This window comes from Macrobrachium nipponense, chromosome 24 (assembly GCF_015104395.2).
Source record: "Macrobrachium nipponense isolate FS-2020 chromosome 24, ASM1510439v2, whole genome shotgun sequence".
NCBI lineage: Eukaryota > Metazoa > Arthropoda > Malacostraca > Decapoda > Palaemonidae > Macrobrachium > Macrobrachium nipponense.
Genome location: NC_061091.1, coordinates 16,036,243 through 16,060,199, shown reverse-complemented (window position 1 = coordinate 16,060,199; position 23,957 = coordinate 16,036,243). Strand labels below are relative to the sequence as shown.

The following is a 23,957-nucleotide window of genomic DNA, read 5'->3' as shown; positions in this document are numbered from 1 at the left end:
TGCAGCTCGGGGCAGGGGGGCAGTGATGGAAGGCCACTCATCGGGATTAAAGTGGATGAGGGCATTCCCGGCTACCTCGAGGAACTGTATGTGGGACAACCTCCGGAGACCGTGACTGTAGTACCCACAGTACAGTATGTTGGCATTTTGGAGGGCCTACTGAAGAATGTATTTGAGGAGCTTCTGTGTCCACCTCCTGGTTCTCCTGGCGAAGGGATAATACTGGATGAGTTGATCAAACTCCTCCCATGTGCCTATTGTAGTGCCCAATGACGGTAGGCCGCTCGGCACGAAACTCCTCATACACAACTCGGCCCTGTCGACGTGTCTTCTTCTGCTGTACGATTTCCTCTTAGATGGGTTCATGACTCGTCGTAATCATGGGGACGAGTTGGACCCCCTTCCAACAGATGATGAAGACAGCTCCCTTCTGCCGCCACTCTGTCTCTCCTCTTGCCAGATGTTGCGAATGGCTAGCGAACCTCTTGAGGATAAGGGCCCCACGCACCAACTGAAGGGTACCACTGACGTTCGGACCTGCTTCATACAGTTCCTGGGCCAGGGATACCGAGTTATAATAATTATCCATAAACAGGTGGTATCCCTGATTACGGAAACAATCCACAAGACTGAAAACAGTGTCATGCAGCATGGAGAAGACCCCGGAATACACCGAGAAGTCCACGACGTATCCAGTATTGGACTCAGTAATAAAAAAAAATTTCACTCCATATTTCTTCGGCTTCTTGGGGTTATACACTTTAATGCTTCGACCTCCTTTGTAAGGCATTATCCCCTCATCCAAAGAAAGGTACTTTCCAGGAACCACAAGAATTTTGCACCGTTAACGAATCTATTCCAACACTGAGGCGATCGGGGTTATTCCGGGGTATGGTCCTTCGGTTGAAGGCTTTGAAATACCTGTCCAACGCCAGGAAAGTATCATGGGGCATAACGCCAGGCACATTGGGTGTACTAAAAAATAAATTCCGCCTCCAATATTGCCTGACGTCGGCAGCAGGCATCATACCAAATTAAATGTGGAGCCCCAAAAAATGCGCCATGTCGGTGAGGTTGCAGCCCCGCCAGCGATACGACAATGACGTGCGAAGTTCATCACGGCAGTACCGAGTGTAGTCCGCCGTCTCTGCTACCAGGTATTCCAGCAATTCCCACGTAAGGAACAGCTGAATGAACCCCAGAACAGTGAGAGGAACAGGTATGGTGAGCCCAGGTGCTGCCATGAATGGATGCATGTTAGGTGGGGAGGGGTCCTCCGTCCACCCCTCGTCGCTCTCGATGAACGACCTTCACCTTGGTTGGCGCGACGCTCTGACCTTCTCGCGCGCGCGGGCACGATTTTGCACACGAAACCCCCCACTGGCCCATCTCCCTCACTTAGGCCCTCGCTTTCTGTATCGTCATCGGCGACAAAACTAGACCCTATATCCTCATCCTCCTCCTCCTCAGATTCCCCCTCATATGCACTAAAACCACTAAATTCAAGCTCACTTTCGGGATGTGAGCCTCGAACGGACATTGGGGGCAAATATTCCTCATCACTGACATCGGGAGTGATGTCCTCATCACTAGATGACCAACCGCCATCAAAATGAGGACTTGCGACATGCTCCCGATCGAGCTCCGATAAGTACGCATCAATGTCCCTTGGTTGGAGGCCTCCCAAATGCCTACGAATGCCCCTAAGAACACCCCGATGCTACCTAGGGGTTACTAAAGGCACACGAGACACACGTTGTGGTCCTAGAGCACTTTCATCCACACGTGGGCGCACGGAATGGTGTTGAGGCGCGAGGTCATCTTGGGTGCTTGGTCCCTCGCCAGCATCCAAGTCCAAAATACGTCTCACACGATCCCTTCCGACGGGTAAAACGCGCCTTTTGCGTTCCATACGTCGTTGGGACATCTCTATATACGTCCTGTACCACCACAAATATTCAAACTCGCACAAGTTCGGCAAAACACGATTGCGGCAAAAGATCACTCTCGGACGACGGGTCGCTGGTGCTGGCCGTGAATTCCCATGAACCCCCCCAAGGCGCGTAATTCAAAAGTTTTCGGCTGGTAGGCCTAGAAGTATTTTTCCACGAATTATAAAAAAAACTTTTCTATGTCGACGTATGGTACGTCCAATCGGCACCCGACAGACAATTTATCTTGACATATAATACGTCCAATCGGCGATTAAAGGGTTAATATGATATTGTTAAGATACAATAAAGTTTTGTACATACTTACCTGGCATATATACTTAGCTATAGACTCCGTCGTCCCCGACAGAATTCAAAAACTCACGTCACACACAACAGGTAGGTCAGGTGATCCTACCATTCCTGCCGCTGGGTGGCGGGATCCGGAACCATTCCCCTTTTCTAATCAGATTTTCTCTTCCACCTGTCTCCTGAGGGGAGGCTGGGTGGGCCATTAATCGTATATATCTGCCAGGTAAGTATGCACAAAACTTTATTGTATCTTAACAATATCATTTTTGTACATGCAACTTACCCAACAGATATACACTTAGCTGATTGGCACCCTTGGTGGAGGGCAAGAGACAGCTAGATACAAAAAATAATAACAGGAAACAACAAATGTTGTAGGATATAAATCCTTGGTTTTTACCTGGTTTGGGCAGAAGACTTCATGATTACTGTCTATGAGTCTGCATGCCTCAAGAGCTTCAGCGAGGTAGCGACCTATAACTGAATAGCCCTTCTGGATCATGTCAATGGGGGCTAGCCCGCTTACGCGACAGAGCCTATATGGATCGTGTCAATGGGGGCTGACCCGCTTATATGACAGAGCCTGACCTGTATCATATCAATGGGGGCTAGCCCTCTTACATGACAGAGCTTTAGGTTTTTTAAAATTACACAACGAGGAGAACTAAAGTCAATCCCGACCACCTAACCATCCTAACAATGTTAGAGCTAGGAATTGAAAGGGGGGTACTTCCTATGCCCTCTTCCAATCGACCATAAAAACAAACACCACAAAGTTAAAAAGAAAACTAAGCTAAACTAAGTAGGATTAACCTCAGCTCCTCTTCCCAGCACTGAATCCGCGGATACGTGAGCTCCACTTTCTGACTGGTACACGCGTAACGTGGAAGGTCTCCTGGCTCTTGCGATGGCTTTCAAAGCCTTGCGTGAAAACCCCCTCGCTCTGAGTCCTTAGATAGTCTGAAGGCAGTCAGAGACTTAGAGCGGGGAGGTTCTTGTGATACCTGTCGAAGTGGGGCTGTTTGAGAAGATCGCTCCTTAGTGGGAGCGATCTGGGAAGATCCACTATCCACTCCAGCACCTCTGTAACCCAGTCTAGGGATGGCCAGAAGGGAGCGATTAAGGTCAGCTTCGCTCCTTCTGAGGAGGCAAACTTCCTTATTACTTCCCCTACTAGTTTGAAGGGGGGAAAAGCGTACCCGTCTACGCCCGTCCAATCCATCAGGAGGCCGTCTATGGCTATTGCTCTTGGGTCTGCAATCGGGGGCATAATTCTCCAATTCTCCAGCCTCTTGTTCCAATTGGTCGCGAAAAAGTCTATATTCGGTCTTCCCCATAACTCCCACAACTGCTCGCAAACTTGTGGATGTAGGGTCCACTCTGTGGGGAGGACTTGGTTCTTTCTGCTTAGCAGATCCGCCCAAACGTTTCTTTCTCCCTGCACAAATCTGGTGAGAAGAGAGATTTCTTTCTCCTGAGTCCAGAGCAGCAACTCCTTTGCTGTCTCGTAAAGGGAGAATGAATGAGTTCCCCCTTGCCTCCTGATATAGGCAAGGGCTGTCGTATTGTCCGAGTTCATCTGAATGACAGATCCTGAGATCTGCCTTTGGAAGTGAATGAGAGCCAAATGAATGGCTTTTAACTCTTTCTTGTTTATGTGCCAGGACACCTGTGCTCCCTTCCAGGTGCCTGACACTTCTTCCGAGCCCAGCGTTGCTTCCCATCCTGACTCCGACGCTTCTGCAAACAACGCTCGGAGAGGGCTCTGTAGGTGCAGAGATATTCCTTTGCTGAGCTTCTTTGGATCCAACCACCATCGAAGATCCTCCTTGATCTCGTCCGTCAGTTGAAAGGAGTCTCCTAGCTCCTGGGAACTCTGATCCCATCTCTCCTTCAGGTAATACTGAAGGGGTCTGAGGTGCAGCCTTCCTAAAGAAACGAATTGTTCCAATGAGGAGAGGGTTCCCAGCAAACTCATCCATTCCCTCGCGGAACAATGTTCTTTCTTTAGAAAAGCTGCAACCTTCGCTAGGCAGCGTTCTATTCTCTCTTGTGATGGAGACGCTAGAAAACCCCGAGAATCCATCTGAATCCCCAGATAGACGATGCTTTACTGGGGATCCAGCTGGGACTTCTCGAGGTTGACTAGGAGTCCCAGAGACTGCGTCAATTTTAGAGTCAAAGAAAGGTCCTCCAGACACTGAACCTTTGATTCTTTTGCCCTTATGAGCCAGTCATCCAAGTCACATGGAGATCCTTATCCCTTCTAAAATGTAGCCAATGCGCCACTTTATTTAGGATGTCCGTAAAGACTTGGAGGGGCCGTCGATAGACCGAAGCACAGCTTTGGAAACTGGAAGACTCTTCCCTGCGACACGAATCTCAGATATTTCCTTGATGCCGGATGAATTGGCACATGGAAATATGCATCTTGAAGGTCCAGGGATACCATCCAGTCCCCTGGACGAAAAGCAGAAAGCACAGAGGAAGAAGTCTCCATCGAGAACTTCTTCTTTATCACAAAGAAGTTCAGCGCGCTTACATCTAAAACCAGCCTTCACCCTCCCGAGGCTTTCTGCACTAAGAATAGCCGATTGTAGAAACCTGGGGAATGGAGCTCTTGCACCGGTTCTATGGCTTCTTTCTGTAGCATTAGGTCTACTGCTTGCAGGACAGCTTGACTCCGACAGGATCTTTGTACTTTGCCGTTAACTCCCATGGAGTTGTTGTTAAGGGAGGTTATTCCCTTTAGGGGATCAAGTTATCCTCTCTCGAGGATTGAGAGGGTCCAGCTGTCCGCCCCTCTCTGCGCCCAAACTCTGGCAAAGTTCGATAGTCTGGCGCCTACTGATGTGTGGAGGACTTCTCGCTCACTTTGCCTTCCCGAAAGGTCTTCTGGAAGGTCTTCCTCTCTGATCCGACCTACGACCTCTGAGACGGGGCTCTCGAAGAGGAGGCTCCCTGAAAGGGCTGCTGAAGGGGTCCTTTCTCTTTCTTGGCCATGGGAACAGACGGGTCTAAATCTCTTCGCTGATGGGTTAGGAGGTCCTGCGTGGCTTTTCCAGCTAAAGACTTGGCTATATCTTTGACTGTATCCTGAGGAAAGAGGTGGCTCGAAAGAGGCGAATACAATAAAGCGGACCTCTGTAGAGGCAAGAATGACTTAGTCAGGAAGAAGCTGTAGACGGACCTCTTCTTCAAGATTCCGGAGCCAAAGAGGGAAGCAACCTCTACCAAACATCCATCACAGCTCTATCAAGGCAGGCCAAGACACTCGACAGCTCCTCCCCATGCTTACGAAGTCCGGGTCCTGCGCTCTCTTAGCAAGAGCTCCCAGGGACAAGTCATGAACTTGAACACTTCAAGTGTCCTGAAGAGGCCCTTGAGGAGATGGTCGAGCTCACACATCCCCCAAGTAGCCTTTGCTGAAAGGAGGGAGCGCCTCCTGGAAGAGTCCACAAGAGAGGCATAGTCTGCATCTGCTGACGAGGAAGTCCTAAGCCCAAGGGCTCCTTGGTGTTCATATCATCTTCCAGTTTGCCCGTCAGCTTGGAAGGAGGGGGCATGAAAACACCGTCCTTGCCCGCTTCTCTCTTTGATTGAAGCCATTCTCCAAAGCCTTTGAAGGCCTTCTTCATACAAAGGGTCAGAAGCATCTTCACAAAGGAGGAGGCTTTTGGAGACTTAGTGCTCGAAAGCAAAGATCCTGACGAGGGAGGATCAGCTGGCTGAAGGGTATCCCCAAACTCCTTGAGTAAGAGAGATGAAAGCCTCTTATAGTCGGAAACTACTGCGTCCGAGACCTCCTCGAACACTCCAGCTGTAGAAGAGCACTTCGAAGGGGAGCGGTTTTGAGAAGAAGAAGGACTCCTGTCACGCGAAGGAGTGCGCCTTCCATGAGATCTATGCTTGTTGCTGCTGGCTGCAAGGGGGCTCTAAATGGAAGAGATATTGGAAGGCTCCTGTGTCTTTTGGTGGAGAAGGGCTCCTAATCACTGGAGAGCTCCTTACGTGCGAAGGGGTCCTGTTAAGTTCCTGGCGCATGAGAGGCTCCTGGTGCCTGTTGGGCTCCTGGCGCCTGACGAGATCCTGGCGCTTGCTAGGCTCCTAGCGCCTGATGGGATCCTGGTGCTTGCTAAGCTCCTGGCGCCTGATGGGATCCTGGCGCCTGCAAGGCTCCTGGTGCCCAATGAGATCCTGGCGCTTACTCGACTCCTGGCGCTTACTAGGCTCTTGGCGCCTAACGAGATCCTGGCGCTTGTTAGGCTCTTGGCGCCTGCCGTGATCCTGGTGCCTCCCGAGTTCTTGGTGTTCAACAGAAGAATCCGACTCCTGATCCCTACACGAATCTGGTACTGTGCGCCTTCTCGGAGAGCGGCTACTGCTGGGAAACTTGCTACGTACAGATGAGCTCCTGAGAGGCTCAAGATGTTTACTGCGTGGAGAACATCTGTCAGGAGGAGAAGAGCGCCTGTAGGGCGAACGAGAGCGCCTGCTAGAAGGGGCTCTCCTATGTGGAGAAGAGCGCCTGGAAGAATCAGAGAGATCTCTTCTAAAAGGAGAGGAGCGCTTGCTACTAGCGGGAAGTCTCTTGGAGCTCTTCACTGGCAGAGAGGTGTCTTTCCTACGCGCAGAATCCTTAGAGAAGGAGCCTACCAGGGAGGACAATTGCTCTTGAAGGCTTATCAGGAAAAGCTTGGTTGGATCTTGAGGAGCGGGAGAAGGTCGTCTAGCCTTCTTACTGCCTGAAGGAAAATCCTCGGGGAAGCGCTCAGGGCTCGAGTCAAAAGCATCTCCTTTAGGCGAAATCCAAGATCTCTTCAAGGGGCATGACTCTGAAGCCGAACTCCAGCCACGCTTAGGCAAAGACGAATCCGACGCCGAAAAACTCTCTCTCAGGATGCCTTTTCTGCGGCTATCCAAGGTAGCCTGGGTCGCTTCTTCAGGATCTACCGAAGGGACGCCTGACTGTTGGGGATGCTCCACATCCTCCTTGCGGCTGTCGACATTCCTCCTCCCTGTTCCTGGGAGTTTGAAAGAGGTCTAGGCCTAGGAGCAATGCGGAGCCGATCAGACGCCCCCTATACTGCACTGGGATCACTGCACATGTCACTTTCACACTTACCTTCGATTCCCAAAGCCTTAAGTTGCTCCTGTAGCTTCTGATGGAGGACTTCATAATCTCCATCTCTGAAGACAAATCCTTGGATTCATACAGGGAGAAGGGCTGAGGTTACAGGTGAAATATTAGAACCTATGATGTTAGCTTCTACTTCAGGTTCAAAAGAGCAAGACTTACTTGCGCTCCTTGCGGAAGCCAATTCCTAGCTCTACCTTTCTCTAGTTTTCTAATGTAAGAAGTTAAATTCTTCCACTCTTGCTCTGTCGTCCTTCACATTCTACAACAAGTGTTGTTAAAAGAACATTCAGAACCTCTACATTTCATACATACTGTATGAGGGTCTACCGATGCTTTTGGCAGTCTAACCTTATAATCATCCCTTACACACACTCTAAACAAAGGTGTTATGTTAGAGTCAGACATCGTGAGAGAAAAAAAACCTATCAAAATCCAAAACTGTCCACGAAAAGCGTATGCCAAGCCAGAGAAAAACAATACTTCACCAACAGTCAATCCAAAATTATTTCTCAGCAAACGAGTAGAATTCCAAGCAGGAGGAACCAACAACAATTGTTGTCAGTACCGGCGTAGAGAAAATCTGATTAGAAAACGGGAATGGTTCCGGATCCCGCCACCCAGCGGCGGGAATGGTAGATCACCTGACCTACCTGTTGCGTGTGCCGCGAGTTTTGAATTCTGTCGGGGACGACAGAGTCTATAGCTAAGTATATATCTGTTGGGTAAGTTGGTATATATCTGTTGGGTAAGTTGCATGTACAAAAATTAATTTTATAATAAAAATTCCATATTAAAAAATATTACCTTAATATAATTTATCTAGCCCGATAACCACATTGAAAAGGAGGAGGGAAATCTGAGTTGGCAATTTCCCTTTCGGGCAGAATAGGACATAAAACAATCAAAGAAATATATATCATAGGCAGTTAAAAACTCAACCCGAGGTCTAAGATACTAAGAACTCAGAGTTCCTCCATAATGCTGCCGAACTGCAGTAGTAAAGGACAAGGAGTAAGTGCATAGTCAGGTCTGTCTGTACTAAAGTCAGGTGACCGACAGGGGTGACCAGTCAGGCGAAATGAGGACAGCAGGTTGCACCTGATGACTTTATCAAGCACTACAATGACACCCTGCTCTCTCACTAATGTCTGGCGCCAAGAGAGAGAGCGGGTATTGACAACTCTTTTCCCTGAAGGATGAGTGCCTGGACTGCCTGGTGCCAAGAGAAAGGAGCCCGGAGCAAAAAGGCGACTCAGTCCCGAAGGACGAGTGCCGGCAGTCCAACCTGGTCCTCATGTTTTAAAACGATCATCGTAGGTGTATCAACGCAACCGACTTCGTCAACAAGAAACTCAGGGCTACTAAATGTTACCTGAGCTCGCACGGAGTGTATGACTCCGAGAAAACAGGTGAGACAAAAGTAAATGGTGAGAGAAATCACCAGATTGACAGCAGACGGATCCTTTCGGACTAATTACCCTATCCAGAAATGGGACAATGGGAAGAAGCGTCTAAAGATCGTCAGCACAAGCGAACAGTGGCTAGTCCTAGGTCGGCATCGACTTTGGGGGAAGAAGCATAGTCGCCAGTGCCGACAACCCAATGGCTGGTCCCATGTCACACTGACAATGGAAGCAGCATGAGTTTGTCAAGCAGCTAGTCCTTGTCATCAACAACACCTAAATACCAAACTGCCTAATTCCTATTATAACTAAACCAAACCAACTGCCATAAGATGATATTGTATGATACAATTAAGTTTGTTCATACTTACCTGGCAGATATATATATAGCTGTATTTTTCCGAATCCGACAGAAATTTAAACACTTACGACACACCGCAGTGGGAGTCAGGTGGTTAGTACCCATTCCCGCCGCTGGGAGGCGGGTATCAGGAATCATTCCCATTTTCTATTCATAATTTTTTATTTCCACTGTCCTCCTGAGGGGAGGTGGGTGGTACTTGATTATATATATCTGCCAGGTAAGTATGAACAAACTTAATTGTATCATTACAATATCATTTTGTTCATGAACTACCTGTCAGATATATATATAGCTGAATCCCACCTTTGGTGGTGGGAGTAGACAGAATAGAAGATTTTAGGAAACATATATATGCAGATAATTGATATCTTGATTCCTTACCTGTTAGCATAGCTGACTTCGTGGTTACTGCCGCGTAAGTCTGCTTGTGCTACTAGAGTTTGCCAGCGAGGTAGAGACCTATATAGCTGGTGGCCACTCCAGATTATCTGTCAACAGGGGCGAGACCACGACGTGACTAGACCAGTGCAACATACAAATGAGGGCAACGAAGTAAAACCAAACCACCCCTGGCGTAGCCTACAAAAGTATCCCACATAGACTAAGCTAATGGAAGGGAGATCCGCCGCAGGCGGTCAACCCCACAACCATAACACAAGTTAAAAACTCCCCTAAACCATTAAAGGATAGGATGAGCGCTACCTCCTGCCCCCAAAACAAAAAGTGGGTCTCACGACGTATGGTCCGAGCGAGTAACAATTTTCGTATGTTGCTTTCACCTCCCGCAGGTAGTGTGAAGCGAACACCGAATTGCTTCGCCAATAAGTGGCGCACAAAATATCTTTGATTGCCATATTTTTGTGAAAAGCCACCGAAGTAGCAATAGCCCTCAACTCGTGGGCTTTCACTTTCAGAAGCTCCATGTCACTTTCACTACACTTTTCATGGGCTTCCTTAACCGTACTTCTTAAGAAGAACGCCAGTGCATTCTTCGACATCGGAAGATCTGGTTTTTTCACAGAGCACCACAAGTTCTCCGAAGAACCTCTGCATGCTCTGGTTCTCTGCAATAAAACTTGTTGAGAGCCTGACAGGACACAGGACTCTCTCAGCTTCAGGTCCCACTAGCTCCGACAACCCCTTGATCTCGAACGTCCTCGGCCAAGGGTTGGAAGGGTTTCGTTCTTTGCTAAGAACGGTTAGGACTTAAGGAACAAACTGCACTATGATCCTTGAACCCAATATGCTTGCTTATGACTTGAATTTCGCTAACCCTCTTCGCCGTCGCCAGAGCGGTTAGGAAAATGGTCTTCTTAGTAAGATTCCTAAGCGAGGCTAAATGGAGCGGTTCAAATTGACTCGACATGAGAAACTTCAGTACCACGTCTAAGTTCCACGATGGTACTTTAGGTTGGAGAACTTTCACCGTCTCAAATGATCTAATGAGATCATGAATGTCTCTATTATTCGCTAAGTCGAGTCCTCTATGTCTGAAGACCACAGAAAGCACGCTTCTGTAGCCTTTAATCGTGGGAACGGCTAGTTTCGCTTCTTTCCTAAGGTGAAGAAGGAAATCTGCTATCTGGCTCACAGAGGTTGAGGTGGAGGAAATGCCCTTCCTTTTGCACCAACTTCTAAAGACAGCCCACTTTGATTGGTAAACTGCGATTGAGGAGGGCCTCCTTGCGGTGGCAATCGCCGTTGCCACAGGTCTTTGAAAAACCCCTCGCTCTGGCCAACTTCTGATAGTCTGAACGCGTCAGACTCAGAGCGGGGGAGGTTTTTGTGGTACCTCTCGAAGTGGGGCTGTCTGAGTAGATCTTTCCTTAGGGGCAGAGTCCTCGAAAGTCTACTAGGAAGGACATCACCTCCGTGAACCATTCGGCCGCTGGCCAGAAGGGGGCGATGAGGGTCATTCTCGCTCCTTCTGATGCAGCGAACTTCCTCATTACTTCCCCAAGGATTTGAATGGGGGAAAAGCGTAAACGTCTAGTCCCGACCAATTCCACAGTAGGGCGTCTACTGCCACTGCTCCCGGGTCCAAAACTGGGGAGCAATACAGCGGAAGTCTCTTCGTTCGGGAAGTTGCGAAAACGTCCACATGAGGACGTCCCCACAGCTTCCATAGCGCCTGGCATACTTACCTGATGAAGGGTCCATTCCGTCGGCAGAAGCTGTCCTTGCCGACTGAGAAGGTCCCGCTCGCACGTTTTCCACGCCTGACACAAACCTTGTCAGAATCGTGACGTTTTGCGACTTCGCCCAATCAGGATATTCCTCGCGATGACGAACAGAGAATGAGAGTGAGTTCCCCCCTGTTTCCTGAGGTATGCCAAGGCTGTGGTGTTGTCCGAGTTTATCTGAACCACTTTGCTGGAGACTTCCTCCTCGAAGAACCTTAGAGCGGTAAACCGCTGAGAGTTCTTTTAGATTGATGTGCCAGGACACCTGTTTCCCCTCTCCAGGTGCCTGACACTTCTCTCCCTCCCAGTGTTGCTCCCCAACCCGTGGAGGACGCGTCGGAGAACAACACTAGGTCGGGGTTCCGAAGCTTGAGCGAAAGTCCTTCCGCAAGCTTCTTTGGATCCAACCACATTTGAGGTGCTTTTTCACTTCTTCCGTCAAAAACAAGACCTCTTCTATGATCCTGTTTGCATGACAGTTGCTTGAGAGGAAGAACTGAAGTGGTCGGAGGTGCAACCTTCCCAGAGAAACAAACTTCTCCAGTGAGGAAAATGGTTCCCCAGCAGACTCATCCATTCCCTCACCGAGCATGTTTCCTTCCCTAGAAAGGCCGACACTGTGTCCAGGCATTGAAGTTGTTCGCCCCTGGTGGGACGGAAAAGCCCGAAAAGCCACTGAGTCCATCTGAATCCCCAGATAGACTAAGGATTGAGAAGGAGTCAGATGCGACTTCTCGAGATTCACCAGAAGTCCCAGGGACTTCGCTAACGACATAGTCGTGTGAAGGTCCTTCAGACACCTGTCTTGCGATGAGGCTCGAATAAGCCAGTCGTCTAGGTAGAGAGAGATCCTTATTTCCGCAAGATGGAGGCACCTCGCAACGTTCTTCATAAGAACGGTGAACACCATCGGCGCCGTGCGAGACCGAAGCAGAGTGCCCTGAATTGGAAAATCTTCCCTTTCAGGACAAACCGCAGGTATTTCCTTGATCGGGGATGGATGGGGACGTGAAAGTATGCGTCCTGAAGGTCTAACGAGGACATCCAATCCCCCGGTCTTAAAGCTGCAAGCACGGATTGAGGTGTCTCCATCTTGAACTTCTGCTTGGTAACGAAGCGATTTAGACTGCTGACATCCAGAACGGGGCGCCACCCCCCTGACTGCTTCGGCACTAGGAACAGACGGTTTGTAAAACCCCGGAGAACTCCGGTCGAAGACCTGTTCCACTGCCTGCTTCTCGATCATTTGATCTAGTAGATCGTGAAGCACTTTCTGCTTTTCTCCCTGATACGACGGAGACAAATCCTTTGGTGTCGAAGACAGAGGGGGTAACATCAGGAAAGGAATTCTGTACCCCTTCTTGACGATGTCCAGAGACCAAGCGTCGGCACCTCTCTCTTCCCAAGCTTTCGCGAAATGTAGAAGCCTGGCTCCTACCGTGTCTGAAGGACTTCCCTCTCACTTCTTGCTCTTGGAAGGAGCGGGAGTCTTGCCTCTGAAAGAGCCTCTTCCTCGAGGGGCTGGCTTCGAGGAAGAAGCGGATCGAAAGGGCTTCGACTTCTTCAAAGCAGAGGACCCAGAAGACGAAGAAGTAGCAGGCTTCCTAGAAGACTGTGCCAGAAGGTCTTGAGTTGCTTTCTCCTGGAGACTGGCAGCTATGTCCTTTACCATAGACTGGGGGAAGAGATGTTCTGAGAAAGGAGCGAAAAGAAGATCCGCTTTTTGCGCTGGTGAGACCGACTTTGCAGTAAAATTGCAAAAAAGTGCTCTTTTCTTAGCAGTCCCGTGCTAGAAATGAGCAGCCAATTCCTCAGAACCATCCCTGACGGCCTGTCCATGCAAGACAATACACTGGACAGCTCCCCCCAGAGTGATGGAATCAGAACTCCTGGACCTGGCAATCCAATACTCCCAGGCACCCCAGTCAGAAAATTAAAGACCTCTAGTGTCCTGAAGAGGCCTTTAAGGTGAAAAGTCCTAACTCGCTATGTGTCCCACGAGCCTTCGAGGAAGACAAAAAAGATCTTCTGGTGGCGTCTACAATGCTACCAAAGTCTCCTTGAGCTGAGGCTGGAAGCTTAACTCCGACGTTTTCTCCCGTCTTCATACCACATACCAGCTTTGCCACCAAGTCTTGAAGGTGGTAAAGCGAAAGAAGTCTTGCCTGAAGCTTTCCTCTTTTCCATCCAATCATGGACCTTTCTAAAAGCTTGCTTCGTAGAAAGCGACTTCTTCATTCCACCAAAGCCCGAGAATCTTAGCAGCTTTGGAAGGAAGAACTGAAAACTGGAGAGGGAGGAGTACGTGGAGCTTCAGGTTGGAAGGTGTCTGCAAAGACTGACTGAAGTAAACGAGTCAAAACCTTGTAGTCCGTCGAAACTGGAGCCAACTGCTGTTCTTCATCCACTTCGACGAAAGCGTCACTAACTTCCTCTTCAGACACTGGAGAAGTCGGAGGAAGTAGAGAAGAGTCCCGAGCTTTCTCAAAAGAGAAAGAACGCGAACAGGGAAGAGTTCCCGGCCTTCCGCTTGTGCTTGCGGAAGTGGAAAACTGACGTCCGAGGCGCGCGTTTGGCGTCCGAGAAGCCAATCTACTGGCGCCGACAGAAGCGCGCTCAAACGCCGCAGGTGTACACCTGGCGTCCACTTGTGCGCGCTGAGCGTCCACTGGTGCGCGCCGAGCGTCCACTGATGCGCGCCGAGCGTCCACTGGTGCGCGCCGAGCGTCCACTAAAACTCGCTGAGCGTCCACTGGCGCTCGCGAAACTTGCACCGAGTCACGTTCGGCGTCCACTAAAGCGCGTTTTGACTTTCACAGAAAGCGCGCTCGGCATCTAAAGAAACTCGCTTCTTATCCACAAGTTTCGTATCAGCGGAAACAACCGCTTCACGAGAGCGGAGAAACGAATTTCTCGCCTCCTCTAGAAAGTTGCTGGGGAGCAGAACGAACGCTAGAGGGAGACGCAAACGGAGAGAGAGACGAGCGAGGAGAGGGAGAGGGAGAACGCCTCGACCTCTTCACAGGAAGGTTGTCATCCTTCTTACGGCGACGTGGAGCAGTCTCTCTCGAAGGAAAAACATCTCGAAGTTGCTGCTGAAGAGACTGGAGAATCTTGCTTGTATGTGAAGCTCCTTTTCTGGGGAGGGGCTGATCCTGTGAGCAGGAGGGCGGCGAGGGGGACGCCTTCTTGCTACTCCCCTTGGAACCGCCGCTTCACGCACTTTAGAGCGACTGCGGCGCTCGAAAGAAACATCTGGGGAAGACTCCGCCTCCGAATATCCTTACGCTTCTTCTGCGGAGGAAAAGCAGCAAACGCACTATCAGGCGACGAGCAAACGTTCCGGAGAAACAACTTGGACGTGCAAGGTCCCCGATTACCGCGACGCGGCCGTCCTTTTCAGCGGACGTGATGCGGTATGAGAGCTCCACCCCTTGCGCGGGGAGGAAGCTTCAGAAGAAGAAAAGCACTCCTTGAGAAGACGTGCACGCGCACGCTCCTTGGCAGTCTGGGTATGTTCGTCAGAAGCTGCCGAAGGCACGCCAGATCGGTGGGGGTTCCTCGTAACCCTCCTTTGACTTTCGACATGCTCTCTCCCCGTAATCTGGGAGTCAAAGCAGAGGTCTAGGTCTAGAGGCGGAATGAGGCCGATCTGACGCACCCTCCACTACACAAGGGGCACTTTTCACTGCACTTCTCTTCACTTTTGCTCTCCAGAGCTAACACTTTTGATTCTAAAGTTACGAATCGATTCAAGAATTAGCGATAATGTATTACCTTCTACCGACACTGTCTCAGGGGCCGGAGGCAACACTACAGGGGTAGGAGCATAATCTACAGAAGGAGGGTTAGCAGGAGAATAATTTAAATCTTGCCTACCTGAAACACTCCTGGAGGAAGACCTCCTCCTTACCTATCTCGCTCAAGTTTCTTAAGATAGGTTTCATACGCCTTCCATTCCGACTCTGTTAGTCTTTCACACTCCTTACAACGACTTTCAAACGTACATTCATTCCCCCTGCAACTTTACAAACAGAATGTGGGTCTACTGAAGCTTTCAGTAGCCTACCTCTACATTCAGACATGGAACAAAATCTAGCGCTAGCAGAACTAGACCCTGACATCTTGATCAAAGAAAAATCAATACCAAATTCAATTCAAACCCAAAGTCAACGTGTGCCAAGCCACCGATCCAATTCAGATACCAAAGAAAAACAAAAGGGATACTCAAGTAGCTAGTAAGTTTCCAAAATCTGGACGGAGGTGCTGCAACAGGTGTTTCCAGCACCGCGACAGAAAAATTATGAATAGTAAAATGGGAATGATTCCTGATACCCGCCTCCCAGCGGCGGGAATGGGTACTAACCACCTGACTCCCACTGCGTGTGTCGTAAGTGTTTAAATTTCTGTCGGATTCGGAAAAAATACAGCTATATATATATCTGACAGGTAAGTTTCATGAACAAATTATAATGTAAAAAAAAACAAAAATAAAAAATATAGTACAACAAAAAATAAATAATATACATAAAAATTCCTGTGACCGGGAAGGACTGTCAAGAAAAATCCCTTCTGTAATACAACGAGGCGGAGGCTGCCTCTGCTCTTTAGGCCTCGCCTGAGGAAGAAACTCAAAATTAAATAAAAAAGTTCCCCTGAACTCGACATCATGACCGTCGTTCAAAGAAACATCAACATCACACGAATCATCATCATCATCACCATCATCAGACCCTAACTAAGAAACTTCCCCTGAAGTAAGATCCTGATGACTAGCTATCTTAGGTCAACAACTAATACCCCTTCCCCCTTCTCCTAAATAAGCGCCCTTTGGCACTGTTACGGGACTAACAGGGACACATTGGGTAAAGAATCGTCAGGCACCTGCCCGAACCGGATCCCCCCTAGGCCGTCGCCACGACGGGGTTCACAGCCGGGTATCTGTCGCACCGTTACCCATGGTGCTGTCGACAGAGACCCTGGTCGAGGAGCTGAAAATGAATCTAAAAGTGTTAGACATTCTAGTAAAAGCTTCTTCAAAATTCTCTGACAGCTTGTTAAACTTGGCTGAAATGTCTCTATCTAAACTAAGCTGTAATTTTTCAAATTTCTGTTTTCCAACTTGTTTCCATCGCCAAAAACTTTGAATCACATAAAAATCGACTTCACTATTTACCGGTTGTACAGGTGGCAAAGCATCAATTAATTCGGAATCAGAATCACACGATACTGAAACCGAAGAGCCAGAACCATGAGCGCACAAATCAAGGAAATCATTGGATACAGGTCTAGCTACCGATTTCTTTTTCTCCTTAATCAATCTGTTATGCTGCAAGATTCTTTGATGTTTCATATAAGTCGTCATGTCTTCGTCAGACCAAGGCTTACATAAGTCACAACGAGAAGTCAAGTCACCAACCTGTCCACGACAAAAACTACAAATGTCATGGGGTTCATACTCCCTGCTACTCATCCTTCTCCCACAAGCCAGACAATTTCTGATGTTGCTCGCAAAAGGAAGCATTGAATTATCTAGGCTATCTATTGGACTGTTGGGCAGGTCACGTAATTCTGGGTCGCAAAAGTGTTCGTAATATAATACAAATACCACAATAGAAATAAATAAAGTTCATTTTCACCCTAATTCGCGGGGATGTAATATGTGAGTGGGGGTAATTAACCATAAAGTCTGCATTAACAATTAATGAGAGCTTTAAAGGCACAAAAGGTTTAGGAAATTTATAAAGAGTGGCCGTGATGTAAACAGCACGGGCGCTCGTTAACAACTGATTTTCTAGGGAAGGTTTGGTAACTGTCAACAGCAGTGTTGCCAACTGGCGGACAGAATAGGATGTAACAGGGTTGCCAATGTGGTCAATTTTGGTGCAGTTTTTGGGGATTTAGGGCTAGATAAATTATATTAAGGTAATGTTAATTAATACAAATTTATAGTTGCAATCTTATGAAATATGTATATACTAACCCGGTTGTGGCATCCCTGGTGGGCGAGGGGTTTTCATCTTGCTGGATCTTTCACCATCTGTATCTGACTGCATATCACTCTCTTGCACTGAACTGCAAAAATCACTAATCTGGAACACATGCATTAAATTAATATAATGTTAAGTACAGTACAATATGTTTTTCAGTTTGTGTGTGTATACGCATTATGCTTTGAATAATAACTACACATTCAATACATCTACTCCTTTACTGTAATGCCAAATTCTTTATTACAAAAAAAAAAAAGGGGAGAGAGAGAGAGAGAGAGAGAGGCCATGAACTGGGACCTATGAGGTCATTCATGCACTGAAGGTATATAAAGAGCTGAGAAGGTTTTAAAGGTGTAACAGAGGAAAATTTGCAGTTGCACTAAGAATCGACTAATAAGTGGGTGGAAAGGATAATGGAAGAATAAGAATATGAATGGAGGTACAGTAAATGGAATAAAAGGGGTTACAGCTAGGGTTCGAAGGGAAGCTCAAAGAACCTCAAGTAATGTACACAGTACTCTGCATGATCGGGAGAGCGAGAGCAGTAAGGACATGATTTCCTTAATGCAATGCATTTGCTACTATACACAAGTACAAACACTATTTATGTAATACCAAATTACCATATTCAATAAATATCAATAACTACACCAGAGAGAGAGAGAGAGAGAGAGAGAGAGAGAGAGAGAGAGAGAAGAGAGAGAGAGAGAGAGAGAGAGCATGCATGTACACATATGTGGTGCCCCCATATATATACACTTCTATTGAAACTTACAAAAATCTTATTCTAATCTTAAATTTTTTTAATAATTTCTTATATTTAACTAAACACTTTGTTTTATGTTTTCATTGTTGCAAACTTAAGCGTTCATAAATTCAATTTACCATCTGAATTATTCATCAAAAGTGGAGAAGATGGAGGAGAGAGGGATGGGGCAGACTCCTGAGTAGCAGAGGTGGAAGGTTGGGGAAATTTCAGTGGTGGGGATGACACTCATCACAAGTCTGTGTAGACACAAGTTGAACTCAATCTAAAAACACACACACACAGACACAAGAGCACTAGTAGAGCTGGCTGGCTGGCATTAACAGGCTCTTCAGGGCTATTTCTTTATTTAAGTGTCCATTGTAAGGCCAGAAGAAATAAGGTTTTCTTATTTATATGGTATGGCACACCAAAATAAAGTAAATCCTTACACCAACCCCAAACAGTGGCTTACTGAGTTTAGGTGATGTATAATATATGGTTACAACTTTGATAAGCACATACTGCAGTGTCTACTGATAATCACAATTTTGTTAAGGGATATTAACTTTATCAAACTGGGAATAAAATTACTTTATAAAATGCAAGAGTGTGTGAGAGGGGATATAAAGACATAAATATGATTGCTTACAGAACCTGCAGCATCCATGTACATTTCTTAAACTGTGTACAATAGTGACTGGCCGAAGAGCTGATGGTAAGTACTACATGCAGCAGTTAACCCTTAATCGCCGAGCCGGTATTTCCGAAAGTGTCTCCCGTATGCCGGCGGTGTTCGCGAGTGAGCGCTGAAGCGGAAAAAGTTTTTTTCAAAAAATCACAGCACGCTTAATTTTCAAGATAAGGAGTTCATTTTTGGCTCCTTTTTTTGTCATTGCCTGAAGTTTAGTATGCAACCATCAGAAATGAATAAAATATCATTATCATATATAAATACTGAAATATATGACAGCACGAAAAAAATTCATATATAATTGTATACAAATCTCGTTGTGAGGAAAACGGTTTAAAGCTAATGAGTTAATTATTTTTCGTTGTATTGTACACTAAATTGCGATGATTTTAGTATATAACAAATTGTAAAACGATCAAAGCAACACAGAGAAAATATTATCACAATATGATGCATGAATTCGTAACGCACTAACGTAAAAAAAGTAGTTTTAAAAAATTCACCATAAATCGAAATATTGTCCTAGAGACTTCCCGTTTGTTGCAAAATGAAGGTAATTGATTGAATATTACTAGGCTATAGGTGTTGTAGCATACAATTGCAGTTTTCAACCATTTCGGTCGAGTTCAAGTTGACTGAAGGTCGAATTTTGTCGATCGTTATTTATATGAAAATATTTCAAAACTGATAAAAGCTACAACAATGGGTTGTTTTTTGTTGTATTCTACATGAAATTGCACACATAAAACTTTATGTAACGGCTAATATAAAAAGGTGCAAACATTACGACAATTCCAGTTTGAAAATAAAAAATTTATGATTTTTTTTGGAAGTTACTGCACAGACGTACGGAAAAAGTTTTCCTTATAAATTCACCATAAATCAAAATATTGTGCTAGAGACTTCCAATTGGTTGCAAAATAACGTTAAATGAGTGAATATTACTAGAATGTAATAGTTTTAGCTTACAATTGCGTTTTTTTACCATTTCGGTCGAGTCAAAGTTGACCAAAGGTTGAAATTTTGGCACTTATCGGTATTTATATGAAAATATTTCAAAACTGAAGAAAGCTACAATCATGCGTTGTTTTTTGTTGTATTCTACATGAAATTGCACAAATTTTCATATATAAAACTTTATGTAACGGCTAATATAAAATGGTCCAAACATTACGACTTTCGGACGAAAAAATGTCTGATTTTTTCGGAAGAGTTACCGCATGGACGTAAGGAAAAAGTTACTTCATAAATTCACCATAAATCGAAATATTTGTGCTAGAGACTTCAAATTTGTTGCAAAATAAATAAAGGGAAATGAAAAAATTGAATATTACTAGAATGTAATAGTTTTACCTTACAATTGTGTTTTTTTACCATTTCAGTCGAATCAAAGTTGACCTAAGGTTGTTTTTAGTTGTATTCTACATGAAATTGTGCAAATTTTCATTTACGTATAAAACTTTATGTAACGGCTAATATAAATCGGTGCAAACATTATGACTTTCGGATGAAAAAATTTCAGATTTTTTCGGCAGTGCCCGCGCAGAAGTAGGAAATTTTTTTTCAAAAATTCACCATAAATCGAAATATTGTGCTAGAGACTTCCAATTTGGTAAATGATTGAATATTACTAGAATATAAGAGTTTTAGCTTACAATTGCGGTTTTCAACTACGTATTTCGGTCGAGTCAAAGTTGACCAAAGGTTGAAATTTTGGCACTTATCGTTAATATGAAAATATATGAAAATATTTCAAAACTAGTAAAAGCTACAACCATGGGTTGCTTTTTGTTGTATTCTACATGAAACTGTGCACATTTTCATATAAAAAACTTTATGTAACGGCTAATATAAAACGGTGGACATTACAACTTTCCGATGAAAAAATTTCTGATTTTTTCGGAAGAGTTACCGCGCAGACGTAAGGAAAGTTTTTTTTTTTTAAATTCACTATAACTCAAAATATTGTGCTAGAGACTTCCAACTTGTTGCAAAATAAAGGTAAATGATTGAATATTACTAAAATGATATTGTTATGATACAATAAAGTTTTGTACATACTTACCTGGCAGATATATACTTAGCTAACGACTCTGTCGTCCCGACAGAAATTCAAATTTCGCGGCACACGCTAACAGGTAGGTCAGGTGATCTACCGCCCTGCCGCTGGTGGCAAGGAAATATGGAACCATTCCCGTTTTCTAATCAGATTTTCTCTTACCCCTGTCTCCTGAGGGGAGGCTGGGTGGGCCATTTAATCGTATATATCTGCCAGGTAAGTATGTACAAAACTTTATTGTATCATAACAATATCATTTTTGTACATTCAACTTCCCTGTCAGATATATACTTAGCTGATTGGCACCTTCGGTGGTGGGTAAGAGACAGTTAATTACTGAATAGACCAGTAAACAACATACGTTGTAGGTAATGTATAAAAAACCTTGGTTCCTACCTGTTTAGGAGTCTGCTTCGCCTCAAGAGCCTCAGTGAGGATGTGACCTATGGCTAAGAGTTCTTGTGGGTCTGTCGATGGGGTCTTATCCACTTACTCGACAGAGCCTGATGGCCTTTGTCAATGGGGTCTTATCCACTTACATGACAACACACCTTGCCTAGTGGCATAATTAAGGAGCACAACACCGATCCCGATCACCTGATCCTAACACGAGGGTTAGTACTTAAATTGAAAAGAGTTATCCCAAAACTCCTTTCAAATAACCATAAAACCTCGACGTTAAATAAAATTTAACTCACTAGTTAAGGATCAGTATCGGCTCCCTATCCCAGCAACGTATCCGCCGACACGTATAAACCAAGAGAGAAGGATCTCTCGTAGATTATCTTGACATCCTTCAGGTAATGGAAAGTCAACACAGAGTTGCATCTCACATATGTGACAGCTAATATGTCCTTTTTGACATATTCTTATGGAAAGAACAAGAATTCGCAAAAGCTCGCACTTCATGCGCTTTAATTCTCAGCTGTTTGAAGGAATCATCAAGGCACTTATCATGTGCTTTGGAGATCACACTTGTCTCAATGAAGGCCAGGGCGTTCTTTGATATGGATCTCTTCTGGATGAAGCCTGGCGCCTGACTAGCATTTCGCGCCTGGCTGTCGCCTCGTGCCTGGCTGGCGCATCACTCTTGGCTGGCGCCTGGCGCCCGGCTGGCGCTTCTGGCACCTGGCTGGAGCCTGGCTCCTGGCTGGCGCTTTTGGCGCCTGGCGCCTCCCACCTGGCTGGAGCTTCGAGCCTGGCTGGCGATGTCCACATCGGACACCCTCGCCTGCCCGGTCTGTCCGCCTATGGCGCATTTGCGCCAGGTTGGAGGCCCGCGCCTTGCCTGCCTCGGACAATAAACGCGCTCGTCCGAGCTGTCCGCATCTGGCGCTTTTCGCCTGTTTGGCACTTGGCGCCTGGCTGGTGCTTCGATGTCCGAGGATCCTGAACAAACCAACAATAGTTTGTCCGGAGACTGGAGAAGGGTGGAAGGTTCTCTTCTACCTGGAGCCTCTGGCCTAGGACGAGGGGAGGCGCTTGGAGCCAGGTACGTCCAGTAGACAATAGGATGAGGATACTTTGTGAGTACTTCCGTTGCTGACGAGATCTATTCCTGCATGTTAAGGAGGTTTCTCGTTGCAGAATCTTCCCTCTCCTTGCCCGAAGGAGAGGAAGAAGGTCTGGGAGTCGAAGATGACTCCGAGCCAAAAGTGGGCGAACCCAGGGCTTTCTTGGCTCTTGTCGTATCCCTCTGAGTACCTTCTGGGAAGCGCTTCAGGCCCTCATAGCACCAAAGACTCTGTAGGCAACCCTTAAGCCATTTCTTCTGCTGAAGATAAAACTTAAGCGCCCTGACTAGGCAAAGAGACCCTTCTATCTCTTCCCCTATTAAATGGGAAAGTCCCTTGACTTCAAAGCTCTGAGCCCGGGTTAGAAGGGTTTTAGTTCTTTGCCAGAAATAATGTGCTGGCAAGAACCAATTGCAGAGTCTCCACTGAATCCGATGCGAGACTCCAATACATGAAATTCACTTGTCCACTTGGTAGTTGCTAGGGCCAAGAGAAAAAATGAATTTCCTCATAAGATTTCTAAAAGAAGCTTGATGAGGAGGTTCCAACTTGTCGGAACAAGGAATCTGCGGGCCACGAAAAGATTCCAACTCGAAGTACATGATGTCCTACTCTTGGTTATCTCGAGGTATCGTATAAGATCCCTAAGATCTTAGTCCTCTGCTATCTTTAAGTTCCTTTGTAAAGACAGAGTATAGCCTGCTACTGTATTCTTTGATAGCAGATATATATCCAAAGGTGATTCTTCTCTCAGAAAGGGAAGAAAACAGCCATGTAGGTCACAGAGGTATCGGAAGAGGACAGTTTCTTCATTCAACCCAGCAAGATCTGCAGCACTTCTTTGTCTTGGTCATGACACTTACCATTCACCTTGAAAAACCCTCCCCTTCATGTCAACTTCTCGTCAGTCTGCATGCAGACAGACTCGGAGTGGAGAGGTTTTGAGGTCCCTTTCTAAGTGAGGTTGATAGAGTAGACTGACTCTCTTGGGAAGGCCTTTGGAAAGTGCTGTAGGAAGGACGTGACCTCTGTGAATTCAGCCTCTTGAAGGCCAAAAATGGGGCGAAAAGCATCATCCTCTCTCCCTCTGACGCTAGTAATTATCTTAATAGTACATCTGTTAAGAATTTGCATAGGGGAAAAAAAAGACTAATATTTATTCCCCTTCCAAACTAAAGGATGGCGTATATTGCTACCACTCTTGGATGGAGAATAAGGAAGCAGTCTAGAGGAAGCCTCTTCGTCTTCAACATTGCAAAGAGATCTATGAACAAGACGTCTCCCAGATTTCCACAACTCTCTTTCCAACGAAGATTAGTCAGACGTCAATAGTTATTATCGTCGATCGAGACGATTATTCTCACGGACATGCAACATAGTGCAGCGAACCTCTTGAGGATCGTTATGTTCCATGCTTGTGCTCCAAACAGGTTCTCTCTTGTTAACGCGAACCGAGGCGAAGAGAGAGATTCTCGATGCTCCTTGAGATATGAGAGAGCTGTGGAAAATTCTTTAGACTATGTGCCAGGACATCTGTACCTCTGTCAGGTTACCCGGCACCCTCTCATATACAGGCAGTCCCCGGTTACGACGGGGGTTCCGTTCTTGAGACACGTCGT

At 46.3% G+C, this 23,957-nt stretch overlaps 1 protein-coding gene across 1 annotated transcript in view; it reads right to left on the bottom strand.

Moving 5' to 3' along the window:
* The window catches only part of LOC135205471 (survival motor neuron protein 1-like), a gene marked incomplete in the record, with an annotated part of 172,391 nt that overhangs the window by 36,691 nt on the left and 111,743 nt on the right, over positions 1-23,957 (bottom strand). The window contains 1 exon segment of the mRNA XM_064236160.1: positions 17,320-17,425. Within this exon segment, the coding sequence (XP_064092230.1) occupies positions 17,320-17,425 (106 nt within the window).